Source organism: Lygodium microphyllum, chromosome 6 (genome assembly GCF_053477565.2).
Source record: "Lygodium microphyllum isolate KBCC chromosome 6, Lygodium_microphyllum_v1.1.10, whole genome shotgun sequence".
In the NCBI taxonomy this organism is placed as follows: Eukaryota; Viridiplantae; Streptophyta; class Polypodiopsida; order Schizaeales; family Lygodiaceae; genus Lygodium; species Lygodium microphyllum.
The window spans coordinates 45,669,745-45,690,705 of NC_141140.1; the positions used below are offsets into that span (position 1 = coordinate 45,669,745).

The 20,961-nt window shown below is 36.9% G+C and overlaps 1 protein-coding gene across 6 annotated transcripts in view; it reads left to right on the forward strand.

The window, feature by feature from the left end:
* The window catches only part of LOC148034516 (zinc ion binding protein), a 66,597-nt gene extending 57,637 nt beyond the window's left edge, over window positions 1-8,960 (forward strand). For 2 of the 6 annotated variants that reach the window (XR_015691087.1, XR_015691090.1), the window contains 8 exons: window positions 3,906-3,980; window positions 4,101-4,215; window positions 4,785-4,842; window positions 4,949-5,020; window positions 7,635-7,765; window positions 7,851-7,983; window positions 8,102-8,275; window positions 8,385-8,959. Coding sequence is in view for 1 of the 6 variants with exons in the window: in XM_087679453.1 (XP_087535579.1) it covers window positions 3,906-3,980; window positions 4,101-4,215; window positions 4,785-4,842; window positions 4,949-5,020; window positions 7,635-7,765; window positions 7,851-7,983; window positions 8,102-8,174 (657 nt within the window). In the remaining 5 variants the exon portion in view is untranslated. Of the gene's footprint in view, window positions 1-3,905; window positions 3,981-4,100; window positions 4,216-4,784; window positions 4,843-4,948; window positions 5,021-7,634; window positions 7,766-7,850; window positions 7,984-8,101 lie in introns of all 6 variants that reach the window. The other 4 variants (XR_015691088.1, XR_015691086.1, XR_015691089.1 and 1 more) reach the window with 3 other exon arrangements.
* The last annotated feature ends 12,001 nt before the right edge of the window (window positions 8,961-20,961 follow it).

A 20,961-nucleotide genomic window follows, 5' to 3' on the forward strand; every position in this document is an offset into this window, starting at 1 on the left:
TCCTGACTACAAGAAGTCTACTTCAGGATATGTGTTTATATTCACAGGGGGAGTAGTCTCTTGGATATCTAGGCTGCAAAAGTGTGTTGCATTGTCTACAACACAGGCAGAGTATGTGGCTGTCATTGAGGTATGCAAGGAGGCTTTATGGGTTTCACGTCTGGTGAGAGAGCTTGATATTACTGATGTTTCTATCCTCCATCGTGAGAGTCAATGTACTATCATGCTAGTACGGAATCTTGTCTTTCATGCAAAGACAAAGCACATACAAGTGAAGTATTATTTTATCAGGGATATACCTGACAACAAGAGCATTAAGCTTGTCAAGGTACATATAGATGATAACCTTGCAAACCTTCTCACGAAGGGTCTTCTAGCAGAGGAGTTTGCTCATTGTCGCCAAATGATGGATATTGGATAGTATATATGTATTTCAGTTTTGTACATACATAGACTTAGTTGATTCTTTCCTCTACCTTCAGGCACGTTGCCTTTGGGTGGGAGGTTGTTAAGAATAAAGGGTCATCGTGCCTTTTATGGTGTTCGGGTGTGCATGCATCCTTATATACATACTTTATATATATTATCAAAAACCTAAAGTAGTACACTTCGTTATTGTATCTACATTGAGTCTTACTTCTTTTTCACTTCCTCACTCTCTACTTTGCACTCACCCTCTCTCACTGTGTATATCTCAGCCCCACACTTTGTCTTGATCCTTGTGCCCACAATAACAAGAGCGAGCTAAGGATGGAAATCCTTATGTAGGAGTGACCCAAGGGATGTGTGACGACAATCCATAAGCATAGGATGGATATCCTTACTCTAAAAGGTTATGTGGGGGGTTTGTGAATGTCTAGGGGTAGTGAGGGGAATGCCCATCACAACCGTCCCAGAATGTAAGGATGTGGTAAAGTGGGGGTAGGTGAAAGGTATAGTGTTAAAGGGTGGCATTACCCCTAACGATGCACCAAGAGGTGGAGTAAATGGAGGATAAGTAGATGTTGGGATGCTAAATGAAAAGGTGCTAGGAGCTGAGGTGGAAGATCCAACCCCTAGTGTGCTTTGAGTGGAAGTTGAATGTAATCCAAGATTTTAAAATGAAGATGTGAGTAGATCAAAATATGGATAAGATAGTGGTGGGATGGAAGGGAGTTCAAAAGTGTGGTTTACTTGCTCAAATAAAATAGATGGCAAAGATATACCTAATGAAGGGTATTTGCTTCAAGATTCTCCTCTATTAAAGTAACATATGAAAAATCATCCAAATCCTACACAACAAAGGAAGAAATAGGAGAGGGTTTTGGCTCATATGACTCAAAAGGGTTATACAAACTTGATATAAGTCCTAGCTGAAATAAAGAAGATGGATCACCAGATGTGCCAAATGTTGTGGTCCCTCTAAGATCAGAGAGGTGGCTAGTTTCACCAATCGGTCCAGACAGAGTAGTAGCGCTCATTGGAGGAGTGTAAACCGAACTGTACGTGATGTGTAAGCACTCCTTAAACTCTTCATTTGTAAGGTGACCAAAATGAGAAAAAGAAGATGATAAAGGTGAAGGTGTGTCTGTCTCCTCCTTGAGACCATAATACCTTCTCAAAGCCTCCAATGACGGAGAACCCTGATAGGGTGTCATAGGATCCCTAGAAGAAGGCGCCTGAGACATTATAAGTCAAAATTGAGTAACATGTGAGTCTTGCACAAAAACTAGCCTCCACAATCACCACAATATACTCTTTAGAAAAGCATCGGCTCTGATGCCATGTGAAGATATGCTAGGATTTGCACTGAGGAAACACAACATGTACGACCAAGACTGAAACACAAAGACTCAGACAGAGATAAGCAAAACTCAAACCTTAAATGCAATACATAAAAAACTTAAAACTCAAACATAGAGAGAAGAAACTTTGAAGTGAATGAATGCTGTGAATGAACATAAGGGTGTAAGAATGTCCAAGGGCAGAGCAATGTATATTTATAGATGTTGAAGGGTGCCCCAAAAAATTAGGGTTTTGGGGGACCACTAAAACTCTTTGGAATTGCACACCAAATTTGTGGTTTTTATTAATTAAGCATGTTTTGGGGCTATTTTAAATATGCTAATTGGTTGTAAAGCGTGTTTTAGCTCAACATTGTCTTGTAGACCGATGGAGATATTGGGCATAGAAGAGGAGGCCTCTGCAAAGGCTTCAGTGGGATCGGAGAGAGTGGGTGTGGACGGACCCCTACCTTGAGAGACTATATGATGTACCCTCTTTTGGCTACACTACCAGATTGGGGTGGAAGACATAGATGAGTAGGATTGGAGCACAACCAATAGCCACCCCCCATTGGCACAAAGAAGGAATCTTAGATGAGTTTCCACATGACTTTTTGATGCAGCTACATGATAGCGTAAGGCCTAGCAAAATCTCTCTCTTTCTATGGCTTCTGGCCTATAGGAGTTTAGCAATTGCCACTTAGCTTAGATATTGCTGGGACCTAGTGGCATGTGTACGAGATGTAGTGAGCTAGAGGAGACACAAAGACATTGCCTATGGGACTGCCCAAAGCCTAGGAGGTTTGGAGGAAAGCTCTCGATGCTAGGTTAGGATTTAGCAGTACACATATACTCACACACTCATTGTGAAGAAGTGAACAACAAGAGAGGAGAGTGCTAGAAGGTTACATCCACTGTGTGAGAATGATAGTGAAAGTACAATCCGTAAGGTACTAAATACCACACCCACTAATGGGTGTTCACACGGGGAAAAAACCCTTCTTTAGCTAGAAGGTAAAAAGTGTCTGTAAATAAGGGAGCGTTCACACCAGAACTATGGAGGAACTAATAAGTGTATCAAACTCCCCTCCAGTGAATGATGTGAATGCATACAGGGAATAGGTAAATCAATCCCCAAATGCTATCAAGCCTAGAGCCTTGCGAAAGGCTTCAAACTTCTCTATAGAGAGAGCTTTTGTAAACACATTTGCCAAGTTGTCCTATGTATGGGCATAAACCAAGTCAATCTCCCCTGCATGGGGCCTCTCTTTGACCCAATGATAATTCACCTCAATGTGCTTAGCGCTAGCATGAAAAACTAGATTCCTCACAATTGCCATGGCACTTTGTTTGTCAGTATAGATAGGAGTGGGTGACTAGTATTCCACACTAAGATCGACCAAAAGACGTCTCAGCCATACACATTCCAATGTAGCTGTAAATGCTGCCACGTATTCAGCTTCACAACTAGATGTGACCACTGTAGATTGCTTCTTGCTCAGCCAAGAGGTGCATGAATCACTAAGCATGAAACCATTACCACTATTGGACACTCGTGTGTCAAAAAATCCAGCCCAGTCATTGTTTGTGAATGCATGCAAGCAAAGACAAGTGCCTCTTGGGTAAAAGAGGCCCAATGTCTGAGTGCCTCTAAGATAGCGAAAGACACATTTGATTGCTTGCCACTATGTAATACTAGGCTGTGCATAAAGTGTGCCAATTGAGAGAACCCAAACTGAATATCTGGATTCTGGCCTTGTATTACACAAATACAATAGACAGCCAATAGCTTGTTGATAGACAACCAATTGAGACCCCAAACTGAATATCTGGCAATGTATTACACAAATATAATAGACAGCCAACAGCTTGCTGATAGAGAGAAGCATCAAATGGATCTTGTGCATCCTCAAGTGAAACTTGTGGCCTGAGATAGGCTTGTAGTCTTGCATTTGAAAATGCTCAAGGAGCCGCCCAATGTATGTAGAATGTCACAAAAGAATGCCTCCCTCAATTGCAGTAAATGGTATGCAAGATATTAGTGACATTAATTAACTTATCTAAATAAAAAGAATTAAAATGTAGCCAATGAGTCTGAAAGTTTCATAATTATGGTCTATTTTGCTCTTTTATATATGCCAGGATCTTCCATGCATGCTTGAATTGGATTGGCAAGAAGAAGGAAGTATCAAGAAATTATTGCAACAGTATGAAGAGGTGGACATCACTGATGCAATATAACATTTGTTTGACATTGTGTGTTATGCAGACCATCTGATTCTCGACTTGTGCGTTCTTAGTGCACTTAAATGTTGTACTGTTAATCTTCATTGACAGGCTATCCTATCATATCAAGATTTTTGGGCTGTAATGGAGGACTTGGACAAAAAGTTTTGGATTATGGAACCTGAACACCCGTCACGGGCAAATACATTCAGACGTGTTGCATTAGGTATGTATGCCAGTTGCACCTTTGATTGAGAAAGTTAAAGCAGAGTGAATGGAAACAAGAGATGTCTATCTGTGTTGCCTTAGGTATGTATGCCAGTTGCACCTTTGATTGAGAAAGTTAAAGCAGAGTGAATAGAAACAAGAGATGGTTATCTGTGTTGAAGATTATTTGGCTTGGTACGTGGTAGCACGAAATGCTTGTAGGCGGAGTCTTGAATTTTTTGACTGGTATCAAGGGATACCCTCTACAGCATGGTTCTATTCTTGGCATCTGTATGTGCTGTGGACTGGTACCTATTTTTTCTTAACTTTGTAAGGACGATGATTAATCTCTCTTGTTCTTCAAATCAAAACTAAATACTAAAACTGTGTGCACACAGCAGTATGAACTGACTGATCTGTACTGATTAGTAGACATTTTACTTTCACACAGGAACAAAGAACTCTTTTAACTGTATTAGAAGGAAAAACATGAACAAAAACCAGTAGAGACACCAAAACTGTTTTTTAGGAGGGACTGCTGACTTTGTAAAATGTGCTACTTAGGCTTTTCTATACAAATGTCTGCAGGAAACCATTGCTCTCTCTCTTTAACAGTTGATCCAGCAGCACCTCGATCGGTTCCAGAGTAGGTGCAGCAATGCTCTGATTGCCCTTAGACATTTAACTTAGTATTGCTTCATTTGAAGATGGGTTTACTGGGGTTCTAAAGACTAAAATGTTTCTTTCAACAGGTGTCGTTTTTTTGGCTCAGACACAGTTGTCGGTCCTCTCAGGAACAAACTAAACAGGAACATAAGGAAATGGTATGTTTGTAACTAAATATTAGTTTGAAGTAGCTGATTCTTTTGTGTATGCATGAACAAAAGGCATTGTAGTTGCACGGTTGGGTAGCTTTTCAAAGAGCTAACAATAAAAGACCAAATTTTGTTTCCTTCTTTCCCCTTTGATTAGTCTAATAATCTGGATCACTGCTCGGTTTGATACTACGATCAAGTGTGCAAGAAAACTAAATGGATGGATATTCGATATGAATATGATGTAGATCTACTGCTCAAGAGGGCAAAAGCTGTAGAAATCAATGTCACTAATAGAAGCCATGGGTCAGCAGACTGTTAGTTACTATTCAAGACAACTGCCAACAGCAACATTGGCACTCTTTTAGGAGAGAGAAGGTTGCATGTAGCCTGCATAAAACCCTTGATAGCAAGTCTACACAATCCAAAGCAGCTCACAGCTGTTACCAGCACAAAATGATCTCTTCCAACCTTGCATGTTGCTGTCCAGCTCCAACCTATGCTTATGAAAGAAGAAAAACCAACTGTATTTGCATGCACACTATCAAGGGAAACATCCCATGCTCCATTTTACTTACCTCTTTGAAGCTTTTCTGTAATTTTATTGCAGAAGAAATATATTTACTCCAAAAATATGAACTTCCAATGTCATGGCCCAAACTTTGGCTCTACTACCCAAATCTTATATTCTAATTGAAGCTTTGGCACTCGGGTTCATAGCCCCAAATTATTTCAATGTGCACATAAAACTCTCACTTAAAATGATTACTTAATTTTTGTCTTCTTTACATTGAATCTTTCCCTTTGATGGACCTGCGCATGTCTTCCTCAACTTATGCAATGGCTTGCATGCCCCGAGAGCTAGGAGGTAATCACATGTTAATCTTGAACTTGGATAAACATATCTTGGTGGCATCTTCAAGAAGGCTCTTTACTGCTAATGTCTTTCCCATTTGTTCTCCTTAGGAGTTACAAGCACAAGTAGTGTTAGATATGCTCAATGCCTCACCCTTGTAAGGTGCCAAGAATGGTGCATGGTGCTCAAAATTGTAGGGCCCCTATCATGAGAAGAAGCCATGTGTGAGCTTGGACATTGGTTGAGTCCTGGCTTATATGTTAGATGAGGTCTATGTGATTGGATGGCAAAAAAGTGACCTTTGTGGATCTAGCATTTGGGTTAGATATGGTTAAGCTAGTAGCAGCTTCAGGCACAATACATTGAGTTGTGAGGTGTGGGAGTTATTACGGACCCCCTATTTTGGGGTTGGGAGGCTGTGGAAGTGGCCCTTGATTGGTGGGGGGGTTTGAAAGGGGTAAACGGCCCTTTGCCCAATGGTAAAGGGAATATTCCTTGGCCGACTAGCGAAAGTTTGTAATATTGATAGGTCAAACCAACTAACTTGATTACCTTTGCGGGCTATAAAAGGGAGACCCCTTTAGAGCCATCATCATCTCTCTTTCACCCAGTCAGAATTCTTATAGTAAGCCTTGAACTCTTCACCTATCATTTGTTTTTATCACTATCTAAGCTTCACATTGGAAGTGCATGGGTGGACAAAGCCATCTTTGTATCAATCTGTTTGGAATTAAAGAAATTACTATTCTTCTAGTAATTTTACAAGCAAGATTTTTGAGGGGGTGTTAATGGTCATGGTCATCTTTTGTTTGTGAGCCCTACACTAAGTCAACGATGGACATTAGAAGCTTTGTCTACTGGTGTCTAGTTTGGTCCACTTTGGTCTAGTTTTGGTAAGTGTCTTTACTTTTGGCCCACCCACCTTTTTTTTTGTTGGGTACTAGGCATTTGACACACTAGTTGAGGTCATGAAGTTATGGCACCTTATTTAGGACAATTTGTAAGTTGGGCGATATCCAATTAGGTGATCTCCCAAGCCCTCACTATGGGTAACATTGTACCACATGGAGGGACTTTCATAGAATCAGACTTCATCAATTTGCTGATTATTCATTGACTTCATCAGCTCTGCAGTATTCAGTCATTTTGTTTGCCTTTCATGGTTTTGCTCATATTTTGACACAACACGTGTTCTGCTGCATATTGCAGTTCCAACAGTCTGTCCAACAGGTAACGCTCCAGCAAAATGTCCCACTGTCAGTCTATTTTGCCAGATTTCTGCAGATTTTGTTTTCAGTGTATAGATCAGTTTTTTTTCTTATTGCTAAGCAAGGTGCATGAAAGATCAGCCTATGAATTGTAGCTGGGGAAATGAAATAAGGCATCACGCATTGGAATTTGATGAGATGGACACCTAGCACATAGAAGCACCAACTGTCAAATGAGTCTGTTTTAAAACTGGGTATGCTGCAATCTTAACAGAGGACTATCAGATTCTTTGACCAAGATCAACTAGACTGACCTCGAGAATGAGTGAAAGTATACTTTATTGCCCACAGGCTGCAGTTACCGAACGAGGCAAATATTTAGGTTGCTTCAGATATCGACGACTGTCTTCCTTTTTAGAGTTCTTTGAGGATTTTTCAACCGTATGTAAGAACATTTTATACTGATGCCTCCTATGTGAGTGAGTGAGCTTAGTAAACTACTTGTACATAGAGATGCGGGACAGATTCACCAGAGCATATGTTCTTGAGATTTGTGCAGGAATTCAGCAAAGTATTTGTCAGAAAATCTTGTAGAAGTTTTAGAAATGACGTTTCCATCACGGCAAAGCAGTGCAAATGAGGATATCAGTGTTGCGTGTGGAATCTGTTATGCCTTCCGTCTTTCAGATGGTAAAACTGTAAGCCATGAATGAGAAGTTGCTAGCTGACTGAGTGACTCTGTTAAGTGACATTTCCTTATTTTTCTACTTTACAGAAGCTTCCACCAGCAGCAACTTAGGGAGAGAAGGTATTGTGCCAGACCGGGTGTGTGACAATGGCAACTGTGGACGGCCCTTTCATAACAGCTGTCTGGTGGAGTGGCTGCGATCAATCACTACAACACGGCAGTTGAAGCCCTTTACCGTCTCTTCTTTCTGAAACATTGCTGGGCTTCTTTTTCTTCTATCTCATTGGTGTTTGGAAAGCTAATTGTAGTGTTCTACCTGTGGTATGTTTGATTGACAGATCATTTGATGTGCTGTTTGGGAACTGCCCCTATTGCTCTCATCCCATTGCGGTGAAGCTACCATCAACCTAAGTCTCAAACACGAATCTCTTTTGTTTCAGATTATGTTATTTGGTACATTGAACAGATCATGTGCATGATTGCAACTGGTTGGTGTGGCATTGAAAGTCAGGGTAAGAACCTACATTGGCTCTAGCTTCATCTCTACAGTTACTTGAGACTACTAATGGAGATTTATTGACCAAATCTATAGTTAGTTTTCACTCACATCCTTCACTGCAGTGGCCTCTTTGGCCTCTTACAAGTGGCAGACAAGGTATAGGACTACTTCAATGTACGATACGGAGGATCCATCAATGGTTCCACAGGAAGTATCTCCTGAACCCTTGGTACCTAGACAGACTAATGCTGCAAGCATTTAATTGGGATTGTAAAAGGCATAGATCGAAAATGAGCTGGTCTTGTGTCAGATCTCCAATCAAAGAAATACCTTAGAACTTGGGCACCATTTGGGTTATATGCTGTGAGGCTTCTCAATCCAAATGATGATTTGCCAGCTCAACGTTTTGAAAATTACAATTGAGATATGATTAGAAGAAAGATGTATCCTTTTAGTGGTGTGAACACTTAAATCTAGAAGGTAACTTTGGTGAAAAGACAAATTCTTTTGTAAGTGTTGATCGGAAGGGGCATATCTTGTTACAATCGTTATTGTGCCATTAACTCAATTTCATTGGAAAACATAATCCTAGCTGAGGGGGACCTAAGAAGAATATTTATGGTTTGCCTTATAAGGCTTTAGTGTTTGGGGTGGGTGGTTATTTTCAGTATTTACAAAAAACCAAAGCCTGCATTTCCTAATTGAACAAGGCGATGCTATCACAAAGGCTTAGTTTTAGAAGATGATAAGGTGATTTGTGAACTCGGATTTTACACTAACCTAAGGTTTTAGAAGAATGATAAATATGTAATACAATAATGATGATGATTTGCTATGTGACAGGCTTTTAATATGTTTGTGATGTATATGTGCATGCACATTGCATACATATATATGCATTAGTATCCCATCTATAATATACTACATATTTAGAGGAGGTTTGCACCTCAACTACATGTCAACATTATAAGGAGAGTGAATGGACAAAGACACTGCCCATGTGACAGTCCATGGTGAGCAGTGCGCTTAAAAAAAACTTTTTCCAAAAACATGAACTAGGTTGATACATGTAGCTAGGTTTAGGTAGTGTTTTTGTTTTTGTTTTTTGTTGGGGGGGGGGGGGGGGGGGGCGGGGGGTTTGATAGCTTCTTTTTGACTAATTAGAAGGACTATTTTGTATGCATTAGATGAATAATGATCGCAAGTTTTTGGAGCTAATTAGATTTGGCTAGAAACTTAGTATACAACCTAAGACATGTTGATCAAGATTGGTTTTTAGCCATATGCATGCAAAATTAATGTGTCAAAGTGAAAGGTCTCTTTTAAACTATGCATTAGATGATTGACATTCACAAGCTTTTGGAGATAATTAGATTTGGCTAGAAATTTGTTGTACAACTTGAGACATGTTGATGAAGAGCACCTTGTAAATCAGAAACCAAAAACTAGAAAGTTGCTTCTAGGATGTAGCAACTTTTAGATTTCACTTGGTTTTGTGTTAAGAATTAATTGATAATTTTGTAAAAGCACTATAGTAACACAAGTAAAGACAAACATGCTATATAAGATGCATATCGAAGAGTTGGCACATCTCTCTTCATTGGTTTATAGAGGAAGGTGTCATTTCCTCTTTTGAGAAAATATGCACTTTTCTTTGATTTTCTCTACTCTATTATTCATTATAACAAAGAAAAAAAGGTAGATTTTAACCTTGTGAAATATTGTATTTACCTTTGTTAAACCGAATCTTGCAATTATGCGACAAAACTAAATAAGAAAACTCTTAAGTATAACAATTATTGGTTTTATGCTAAAAAGTAATAACTAATAATAATTATTAGTCTCACATTCAAAAGTAAGAACAATCAACACACATATATATACTCTCTCTCTCTCTCTCTCTCTCTCTCTCTCTCTCTCTCTATGTATGTATCTATGTGGAATGTCTTTTTTGTAACATTTTGATTAATTTAATACTTGATTTATTAGTTAATTACTAATTATTAAATACTTAATTAATTACTTTATTTAGAATTAGTAATTAAGTTTTAAAACTAATGATTAAATAATGAGATAATTAGTTTACCTAAATTTACATTAATGCTTTAATTATTTAAGTGTCTAACTAGTTTTATTAAAATTTAATATCAATTTTTATTGATTTAATTAGTAATTGATATTAATTTAATTTTTAAAATATTAAATATTAATTTAAATTTATTATTAATCAATCAATGAAAGTTAATTAAATTAAGAAATTATTAGTGAATTAATTTAAGTTAACAATTAGTAATCAATCAAGTTTTAAAGTTAATTATTAATCAATTAAATTTTAAAAATAGTATTTTAATTGCTTTTGAAAATTGGTAACTAATTATTAAATTAATTAGTTTAATTACTATTTACTAATTAACCCATTAGTTATACTATACTAAACTAACAACTAATTCATAATTAACTAATTAGCTACACAAATAACTAATTGGTTACCATGTTTACATTAGTTATACAAATAATCTTATGTAGTATGAGCACAAATTATCCACTATTAATGGTGTGCGGACTAGTCATTGATGGTGCATGAACTCATGTCGATCGAGTGCGAACTCTTATTAATGGTGCAAAGCTTATCGATGGTTGACCAAACTTTATCAAATTCTTGCTTGGTGGGTTGATGTATGATCAGGTGGCACACTAGTGGCCCACTAGCAAATTGTGGTCGGCAAATTGATGTACGACTACCTAGTGACCTCGTGCAAAACTAACAAGTAATTGTCGAACCATTGTATTGCTACTACAACTACACAAGTACGATTGCAAATTGTAGATTGAATTGTCAATGGATTAAACCATTAAACTCTTGCAAAATTTTAAATTGCTGTTACAACATTGCGGATGGGGCTTGAGCTATATAATATTGAGATTGAGCTCATAAATTATATTTTAGCTTTCACTTCTCTCATTGGATTTTTAGTAATGCTCTCTTTTACATTGGAATTTTCTTTAATTTAATTCTAGATTCACTTAAAAAAAAAGTAAAAAAAAAGTAAAAAATATTGTTAGCTATATGTGTCAAAAACTTTGAATGAAAATTTTGAGATTAAATGCTTATATTTAAAGTTGTTAATATTTAAATAGTTTTGGGAGGTTTTTTACACATTTTAGTTTTAGAGATCAATTTTAAATTTCAAAGGTGAGATTACACTAAATCTAGGTTTTTTAAAAGCATTGATAGTGATAAAAAGTGTTCAACTTTGCAATTACTACACTGACAATACCTGCCACTGCACACTGTAGATGGTGGAGACCTGTCATTGTCACTTTATTCTGTATTCTTTTAGTGATTTTGTTGAGATGACAAGATCGATGCATGCGGACATTAATGATGGAAGGCCTGGTTAGATGGGTCCACATGTCTATACTTAGCACGTCGGTGGTCATTATGACTCTCACATGGCCACTGACTCATTACTTATTATATTCAAGTTGTTACACCTATTTACAGTTGGCATAGTTATAGTGCCAGTCGACTAGTGTAGTCGGTTATGCATTGTTTGACTTAGTAGGCTACTTTCCTTTATGTTGTATCTTATCTATACTTTGTGTATATTGTAAAGTGTGTGGAAGAAGAAGAAAAAACCAGCAAGAAAACGTTTTGACCTCTATTTCTCTTCTTGTCTCTTGAGTGAGCTTCTCCTTGTGCATTTTGTGTGTGTTCGACGCAGCATCTTGAGCAAGTCCCCCTACCACGCGATTCTTGATATGGTATCAGAGCCGCGTCACTGAGAGGCTGATTTCGAAGGTTGAAGTGAAGGAGAAGAAATAAGGTTCGAGTAAACAAGTCAGTGTAAAAAGTGGAGAGAGAGAGAGAGAGAAAGAGAGAGAGAGAGAGAGAGAGAGAGAGAGAGAGTGTGTGTGTGTGTGTGTGTGTGTATGTGAGGAGATAATTATTTATTATAAATATATTATAATAATACTCTTAAGATTATTAGGATTATTTATAAACTTTAATAGTAATAATATTATAAATATTATTACGATATAAAATATGTTCATATTTTATTAGATATTTTTTGTAAGCTAACAATATTAAAGTGAATGTCTTTTGAATTAATCATAAATATACATGGATTATTTATAATATACTAAAATATTGTAAGTATAAAAAATATTTATTATAAATTATTTTTTCTTTATTAAATATATATCACTATTTATAAGATGTTTATTATCAAATAATATTTTTTAATATTTTATTTAAATTTAATTATAAATATATATAATAAATTGTGTAATAAATATTTTATATTTTAAGAATGGTTATATATATAATGTTAATGTTAATATTAAATATATTATTTATGATATTCATAATAATTTACATTATAATTTAATATTAAACTTTTATAATATAGACACACACATACATATGTAGTATATAGATATTGATATTTCATAATAATATTTTGTTTTATAGAGTACATAAAACTTTGAAGGTATTAATATAATTAATATATCTAATAATCTTACCAATATACTACTATTAAATATCATTACATTTGTTGATATTTATATGTTATGATATTATATAGTACTATATAAATATAAATATATAATATCATGTTGTGAAATATAGTATGAATGTATCTTTTTAGTATGAAGATATTAATAACATTATTAATGTATTAATACCAGTATTAATACTAAGAAAATTATTTTTCCTTTTTATATGGATAGGGAGAGGAAACGATGAGAGAAAACACACACACAAGCACCACTACACACTGAGGTATCTAGGTGTTGGAAGGTATAACATGTGAATCATGACATCTATACAGTCATGCATACACATAAAGGTGTGAAGTAGTAGCCTTAGGTGTTGGAAATTAGGCACACACACACACACACATGTGAAGTAGTAGCCCTAGGTGTTAGAAACTATGGCATGTGAAGTGTGATATAGATAAACATGCACACATGTGCACACATATAATCGTTATGTACCTTAGATCTCTCACAAGCATAATGTATAACTCAAAGCGAAATAGTGTAAGTTGCTACACTTTGACCCAATTTGAGGCTATATGAAAGCAGTAGAATTCTAGCTCAACATCTACATAACTTGAATTTCAGAGAATTTTATGTGATCTATCAAAGAAATTTTATTTTTCTAAGCTTGTGTACATTTTGAAAAAGTAGTAACTAATTTTCCTTATGCTAAATTTATTTTTTCTTATATGGAAAAGAAAAATGAAAAAAACTTATCCTCATCTACACATAATTATCTATTAAAAATTTCCTCCTTGAAATTGGGAAGGCCTTAGCATTTTAAATTAGTAACTAATTTTCCTTATGCCGAATTGATTTTGTGTTATATGAAAAAGAAAAATGATAACTTTTTTACCTCAATTAAAATTTTAATGTATCTAATAACATTCTCACTTCTTATACTCATTATTCTCTAGTTCCAATCTTTCTATTGATTGGCCATTTAAAGATTTCATCATAAAGTAATAATGATATTGTACACTTATCTCTATAACCTCTTTAATAATATGGTAAATATATGATAAGGTAAACCACTTTTTATTATCCTAGTAGGCATAGCTAGTAAAGGTACTTCAATACACCGAACACCAATTTGCTAGCACAAATAGTGTTATACCTTACCATGCATTCAACCATTACATTGCTTGGGCCCTATCTCTATCTCTTTAACAATAGTTGAAGGCTAGGTGGGTACACTTGTACTAGTGCATGTTGTACAATCATATATAAGTGAAGATAATGAAGAATAAGGGTAATCTTAGTACCCACTAAAAAATTCTGGTACTCTCTCTCTCTCTCTCTCTCTCTCTCTCTCTCTCTCTCATTCCATTGACTCTACATCCCACCATATCTTCCTCTCAAAAAATGGTATCAGAGTGACATTCATGGGAGCTCATGGTTATATCAAGGAGTGTGAGAAGTCGAGGTTTGTCACGAGCTCTAGAATTCCAGATTCATTGCGACATTTGTGTATACTATCCAAATTGTAAGAGATATAATCTTACTACCAAATTCCCCATTTAAGTCAAACTAGTGCTTCGATTTAGGTAGCCATTGAGGCTCAATTCGGGGTTTACCATAGCGCCATAGAAATCGTTGTTGTAAAGAAAAATCACTATTTTTTTTTGTCTTTTTAACGTAATGCTCTTTTGGAATTGATTAGTCTTTATTAAATTACTAATGTTTTAGTAGAGTGATGCTCCACGTATGGCCCTTGAGAGCACATCTTTGCAAGAGGCCGAGGGTCAGAGTAGTCCGGGTACTCAACCAAGTGATGTCTTGACATTTGAAACTATTAGCGACATCCCAACGAACAATATTCGTATTGTGAACCAATGCCCACTTTTTCGATCCAAGGAAACGCCTAATAAATAATCAAATATTGACATCTTTAGCTACTATACTCCGGAAACAAAGTAAGGGAAAGTCATGTATGGCTGATTTTAGAATATTTGGGCGATCAATCTTAGCTAGATTCAAGATAGTCTAGTTGGTGTTTGGATTGTTTGGTAAGAGATTTGAATAGTCAAGTATTCAATGTACGTAAGCATGGGGGTCTCTTAAGCATAAGGTCACTTTGCTATTTCAAAAGTAGCAGGGTTAGCTTAACTGGAAAATTAGGGGATCTACTTGTTTTCAAGCTTCAGACTTGCTTGTGTCTATTAATAGAGAAGAAGAAAGAGAGGTAGAGTTAATTCTTTGCTAAGATTGCAATGTCTATGGGCTCTATTGTTCAATTGAGTGCTCGAGGAAGTTTTTCTTAGTAAAAACGATGTATGTTAATGCATTTTTAGGGCCAATGTTATTCATGACATTTCTCTTACCTTTTTTATGTCCTTGGAGCTATAAAGAAGTAATTTTATAAAAGTGTCCTCCTCTTTAACCCTTGGATTAAGGTTAAGCAAGCTAGAACCACTTTCACACAATTATACAAGTGTGTGGATGCTATTTTACTTGAGATAAATAGCCATGAAATTGCATGAAATTTTTTAAAAAATGTTGGTATGCATTGAAGAATGGTCAAGGTGTTTTGGTATTGGTTTTGCCATTGGTTGGCCATTCTAGCCTAGCACTCAATAATTTAGTAGTTTATTGGTCTTCTTAGCTATGTAGTTGGTACTATTTTGTTTGCTTTTTACTTGGCACATATTACAACATCTTCTACTTCGAAATGATGCATTGTTTGATATTGAGAAGTTGAATGGCACATATTTCTCTAATGAAAAGAATAGATTTACAATGTATTGATGTAAAAGAAGTATGTTAACCTTATTATCGAATGCAAAGAGGAGAGACATGAAGATATGGATAGAGATGTATTGGTGCAAAAGAAGTACATTGAGCCTATCAAATGCAAAGGGGAAAGATAAAGGTATGGATAGAGATGTATGGGATGAGATGGATGATCTTGCACACTCTACCATTATGTGGACTCTCTTTGCATCAATTTATTCAATGTAAAGAACACTAAGGTTGGTACATATGTGGAGTTTGGTTGAAGTAATGCAACCTCTATGAGGAGTAAAGTACCACATCATAGGTTTATTAGCTTTTAAAACTCATCGATCTTCACATGGAGGAGGGGACTTCTATCATTTAAGTGAGTTTAGCACTGAAGATTGCATTTGAGGACTTAGTGAAGGCTATGTTTTTGTTTGTCACCCTACTTGAAAGTTAGGATACTTTCAAGTCTACAATAGCAACTCGACACCCGTTAGCGGATTGACTAGTACTAATGTGAAAAGCAACTTACTTACAAAAGAGGTGAATAGGAAGAACAATACTGATTCCAAGAGCTCAAGTGTAGTTATAGTTTGAGGGAGGATGTATGCAAGGGAGAAATCCATGATAGACATCAAGAACTCACACAAGGAAAAACATGAAATTTGTTTACTACAATAAAGGGCTTACATCAATTAAGGACTTTTTCAAGTGGCACAAAGGAAAGCAAAAGAGGGATGAAGATGTCGAGAAAGAGAAAAAATAGAAGATGAAAGAAGTCACCACCATAACTAGTGATGATGGTGGTGTGCTATATATCTCTATACTTGGGGATTTATTCTTGGTTGTTGTAGATGATGGTATATGTCAAGATTGGATTCTTGATTCAAGGGCATCATTTCATGTTACTCCTAATAGGGAGTGGTTTACCACATGATCTCTCGATAGAAAAGGATGTGCTCGATTGGGAAATTACCTTTCTTGCAACATTATTGGAGTGGAAGCCATACACTTTGTACTTGCCAATGGTTCCTCCTTTTTGTACTTAAGAATGTCTGAAAGAAAATCTTGATAAGTACATGATAGCTAGATGGCCACAATTATCATGTGATATTTGATAAGTACATGACAACTAGATGGCCATAGTTACCATGCGATATTTGGTAACCATGCTTGGAAGATCTGCAAAGGGTCACTTGTACTTGCTAGAGGGCCAAAATATGACAAGTTTATGTGCATCTATTATGAAAGGCCACATTGTAGCTATTACTAAACAACCGTCTATATCACTTTGGTATCACCATTTAAGCCATATGTTAGCCATTGAAATGAAATTTATTTCTTGTTAACACAATATCTTCTATCTTTCAAATTTTATGATCTTGAATTGTATGATCATTGTATGCATGAAAAATAAACTAATGTGACAAAAAAGGTTTTTATACTCGAAATTTTTAACCTTTAGAATTGGTACATAGTGATGTATGTGGGCCTATTCCTATAGTCTCTTTGGGAGGAATATCTTACTCCATCATTTTCATTGATTATGCCACTAGATAAATATGGGTATTTTCTATCCATAAGAAGAGTGATGTGTGTGATGCATGTCAAAAGTTCTTTGCTTATACAATGTCGAGACTTCAAGCTCAAGCTGCATGTATGCCCGACATGACATCTATGTGTCCAAAAATCTCTAGCATGTGTGTGTCATTGAATAAGTTAGGTCATGACTTAACTCTAGTCAGTAGATCAGCATGGTTTTGATCACTCAGACCTAGTGTGTGTGTGCACCTGAATAATGATGAAGAAAATGAGAGTAATTAGCTCTTTGTGGCCTCATCTCTCTCTCCCATTCTCTCAACATGGTATCATGCATGGTCTTGCTGAGCATAAGCATAACTAGGAGGTGAATGTGGACTGCAGTCTCAATGAAAATCTCAGGAAAGAGGCATGTAACTAATATGTCTTCTAATCAAAGCCTGAGGCATTCAAGGGAGTCCATAGTGTTGAGTGTTAACTATTGGAACTTCAACTTACAGCAAACATGTGTGCTTTTGACCAGCGTGAACATCCCTGAAATTGCACATGTTTCTAGATGATTACATGGACATCATTTGAGCTTTGATAAGTGTTGGCATACTTGATTGCATTACTTCAAGGTATTACTCCTATGATTGGTGTGATTGGATCTTGCTGTCCTTCTGAGAAGAGGAGTCAATAATGTTCGAAACCGTATAGCTAAGGATGCTAAAATAGATGATGTCTAGTACATTGATTCTGGAGCTTTGAATCACATGACACCTCATGGTGATTGGCTTATAGACGTGGTTTTTAAAAAGAATGGATATGTGTGTATAGGGGATGATACTCCGCACACAATTGAGAATAAGGTTGTAGTACCCTTGGTCATTCATGATGGGCAAAAGAAAAGTTTGCATGATGTATTGCATGTGCCCTCCATTACAAGAAACTTGTTATTAGTTGGTCAGATTGACTGAGCAGAACTTACAGGTTCGTTTTAATAAACATGGCTGCTTTATAGAAGAGTTTGGTAATGGCTGTAAACTCATTGCTTGAGGTCATAGACATGGTAGAATGCTCACATTGGATGCAATGTTACCTCAGTTGAAATTTGCCATGTTTGCACAAGGTTAGGGCACTCTTAGATATTTGGAAATATGGCAAAAAAGGGTTGGTCATGTAAATATTCAGCAGCTGCAAACTATGTAGAAAAAGCAACTTGTGATAGGTTTGCCAAAGTTTGCATACATTGAGATTGATCATGTCTGTAATGCATGCTAGTTTGGCAAACAATCTCACTTTCCATTTGTAAATCATGTCCGAAATAGTACGAGACCATTACAATTAATACATTTTGATGTATGGGGACCAACCCATAATGCCGCTTTGGGAGGATCTAAATATTATGTGACTTTTATAGAGAATTTCGGTAGATATACCTGGGTGTATATCTTGAAACACAAGGATGAAGTGTTTGTTGTTTTTAAAGAGTTGAAGAGGCAAGTTGAGAAGGAATTTGATTGCTACATCTCATGCTTGAGATCCAACAGTGGTGGGGAATGTGTATCTAATGAGTTTGATGGATAGTTAGCTAAAAATGGCATTTATAGGCAACTCACATGTAGTTACACTCCACAATAGAATGGATTGGTTGAAAGAAAGAACAGAGTGCTTATGGAGATTGCTCGTGCAATGTTGAATGAAAAAAACATGCCATTGTACTATTGGGCTGAGGTTGTTGTGATAGCCATGTATGTGTTGAATCGAACCCCCACTGCAAGTATACATGACATGACTCCATACCAGAAACTCTATGGGCACAAGTGAGACATAAGTCACATGAAAGTTTTTGGCTGTATTGGCTATGTTCATATCCCTAATGAGAAACATAAGAAATTGGATCCTAAAGCACACAAGTGTGTGTTCATTGGTTATCCACAAGAGAGGAAGGCATATAAATGTTATGATCCATCTACTAGAGAGACACTCTTTAGCAAACAGATGTCATATTTGATGAAATGGCTTCATGGTATGCATCATCACTTGTTGTGCCTACTAATCACCTACTAATATACCTTCAGACACTAGTTCTCATGTTATTTCATAGTAGAGTGCTTCTTTGTCAGGCCCTACAGGTGGTGTATCTTCTAGTGTATCTCCATGGACTTACAGATTGATAAGTTCTGCATCACCATCCATTGACACCACTATGTTAGTGAGGGGGAGAAATGAGGTAGAAAGCAAAGGAAAAGAAAAAGTTTCTCATGATATTTCTGGCATTATGACTCTTGATATGATGATTTTTGGTTATGATTCAGCTGATAGCCTTGATAATGAACTTGGCATTCCATCTGTGTTTATGCTTGGTGCTCGGCAATAAAGCAGGTATGTTCTGCCTCATGAAAGAGGGGAATCAAGCAATGTACCACAATTGAGACACTTGCAAAGAGTTAGATACCCAGTGGATAGACTCACATATAGTGAATGCATACATGACAAAGGCTATGGAGTATAAGAACCCGCTGCATTTGCTAAGACAGTATTGAATAAGAATTGGTGCAAAGCCATGGATGAAGAAATGGCTGCATTGACTAAAAATTGAACTTTGGATCTTGTTTAATGGTCTGGAGGTAAGAAGATCATAAGCTGCAAATGGGTATATAAAATCAAATGCAAGTATGATGCTAGCATAGAGAGTTATAAAGCCAGGTTGGTTGCCAAAGGATATGCTCAGCAATATGGTTTAGATTATGAAGAAACTTTTAGCTATGTTTCCAAGATGGCAACCATTAGAACTGTAATTGCTTTGGCTATAGCAAAGGGCTAGAAATTGCAATAGATGGATGTAAAGAACACATTCTTGAATGGTGACCTAGAAGAGGATGTATTCATGGATTAGCTTGAAGGGAATGCATACCCACGGTTTCCTTATTATGTGTTTTCAAGGTGAAGAAAGCTTTGTATGGGTTGAAACAGGCTCCAAGAGCATGGTATGCACCGGTTAGCAATTGTTGGGGGTAAAGGCGCCTCCGCCTAGCCGCCCGTGTATTACTACATTGACAGTACCTACCACTGCACACTATAGGTGGCGGGTGCCCGTCACAATCACTTATTCTTTATTCTTTTAGTGAAAATTTGAATAAAGGAAGGCCTGGCCACACATTGTGGTTGTTGGAGTTCCCACTCTTGAGTCTCTCTCTCTCTCTCTCTCTTGGCTCTTGCTCTCCATCCGCCATAGCTCTCATCACCAAGCTTCTTCCTCCTGGGTTTCACTTCCCTTTCAACTGGTATTAGAGAAAAGGCATTGGAGCTTGCCCAGCATTCTCTTCAGCCGAGATTCGAAGAGCTTCAACTTGAGCTTCAATGGTAGCCATGGCACCTTCATTTGTAGGTATGTTTTGATCTCCCGCCTCCTCCCCGAGCTTCCATACCTTCATCGGCTTCTTCCCGGGCTGCATTGGAGCCCCTTGGACATTGCCAAGTGTCCCCGAGGACTGTTGAAGACCCCCCAACCCCCAGATCAGCCATCACAATTTTCGACACATTTTTAGGGGGCTGGGCTGACCTACTCCTAGCATTTCCCTGCTCTTTCTCGACTTCCCGCGACTCTTGGCAACCTTCCTGAGCATTGCTTGATTCCTCGACATTAGTGCTTGACTCTCGGTGATTGATTCGAGTGCTTCCCCCTTCAACCCTTTGCTGTATACACAGTCCCAGGACTATCAAAACAGGGCAGCACTTGACATTTACTGTTTGATGCTTCTTGGCATTGCCCGTTTGATACCTATTGATGCCCAATGATGCTCGGATATTATGGGATGCTATGTCTATGATTTGGGACTGATTTGGAGAAAATTTGAGCACCGTTTGAGCTTCATTTAACAATAAATTGCTTGTTGTAATACAGTG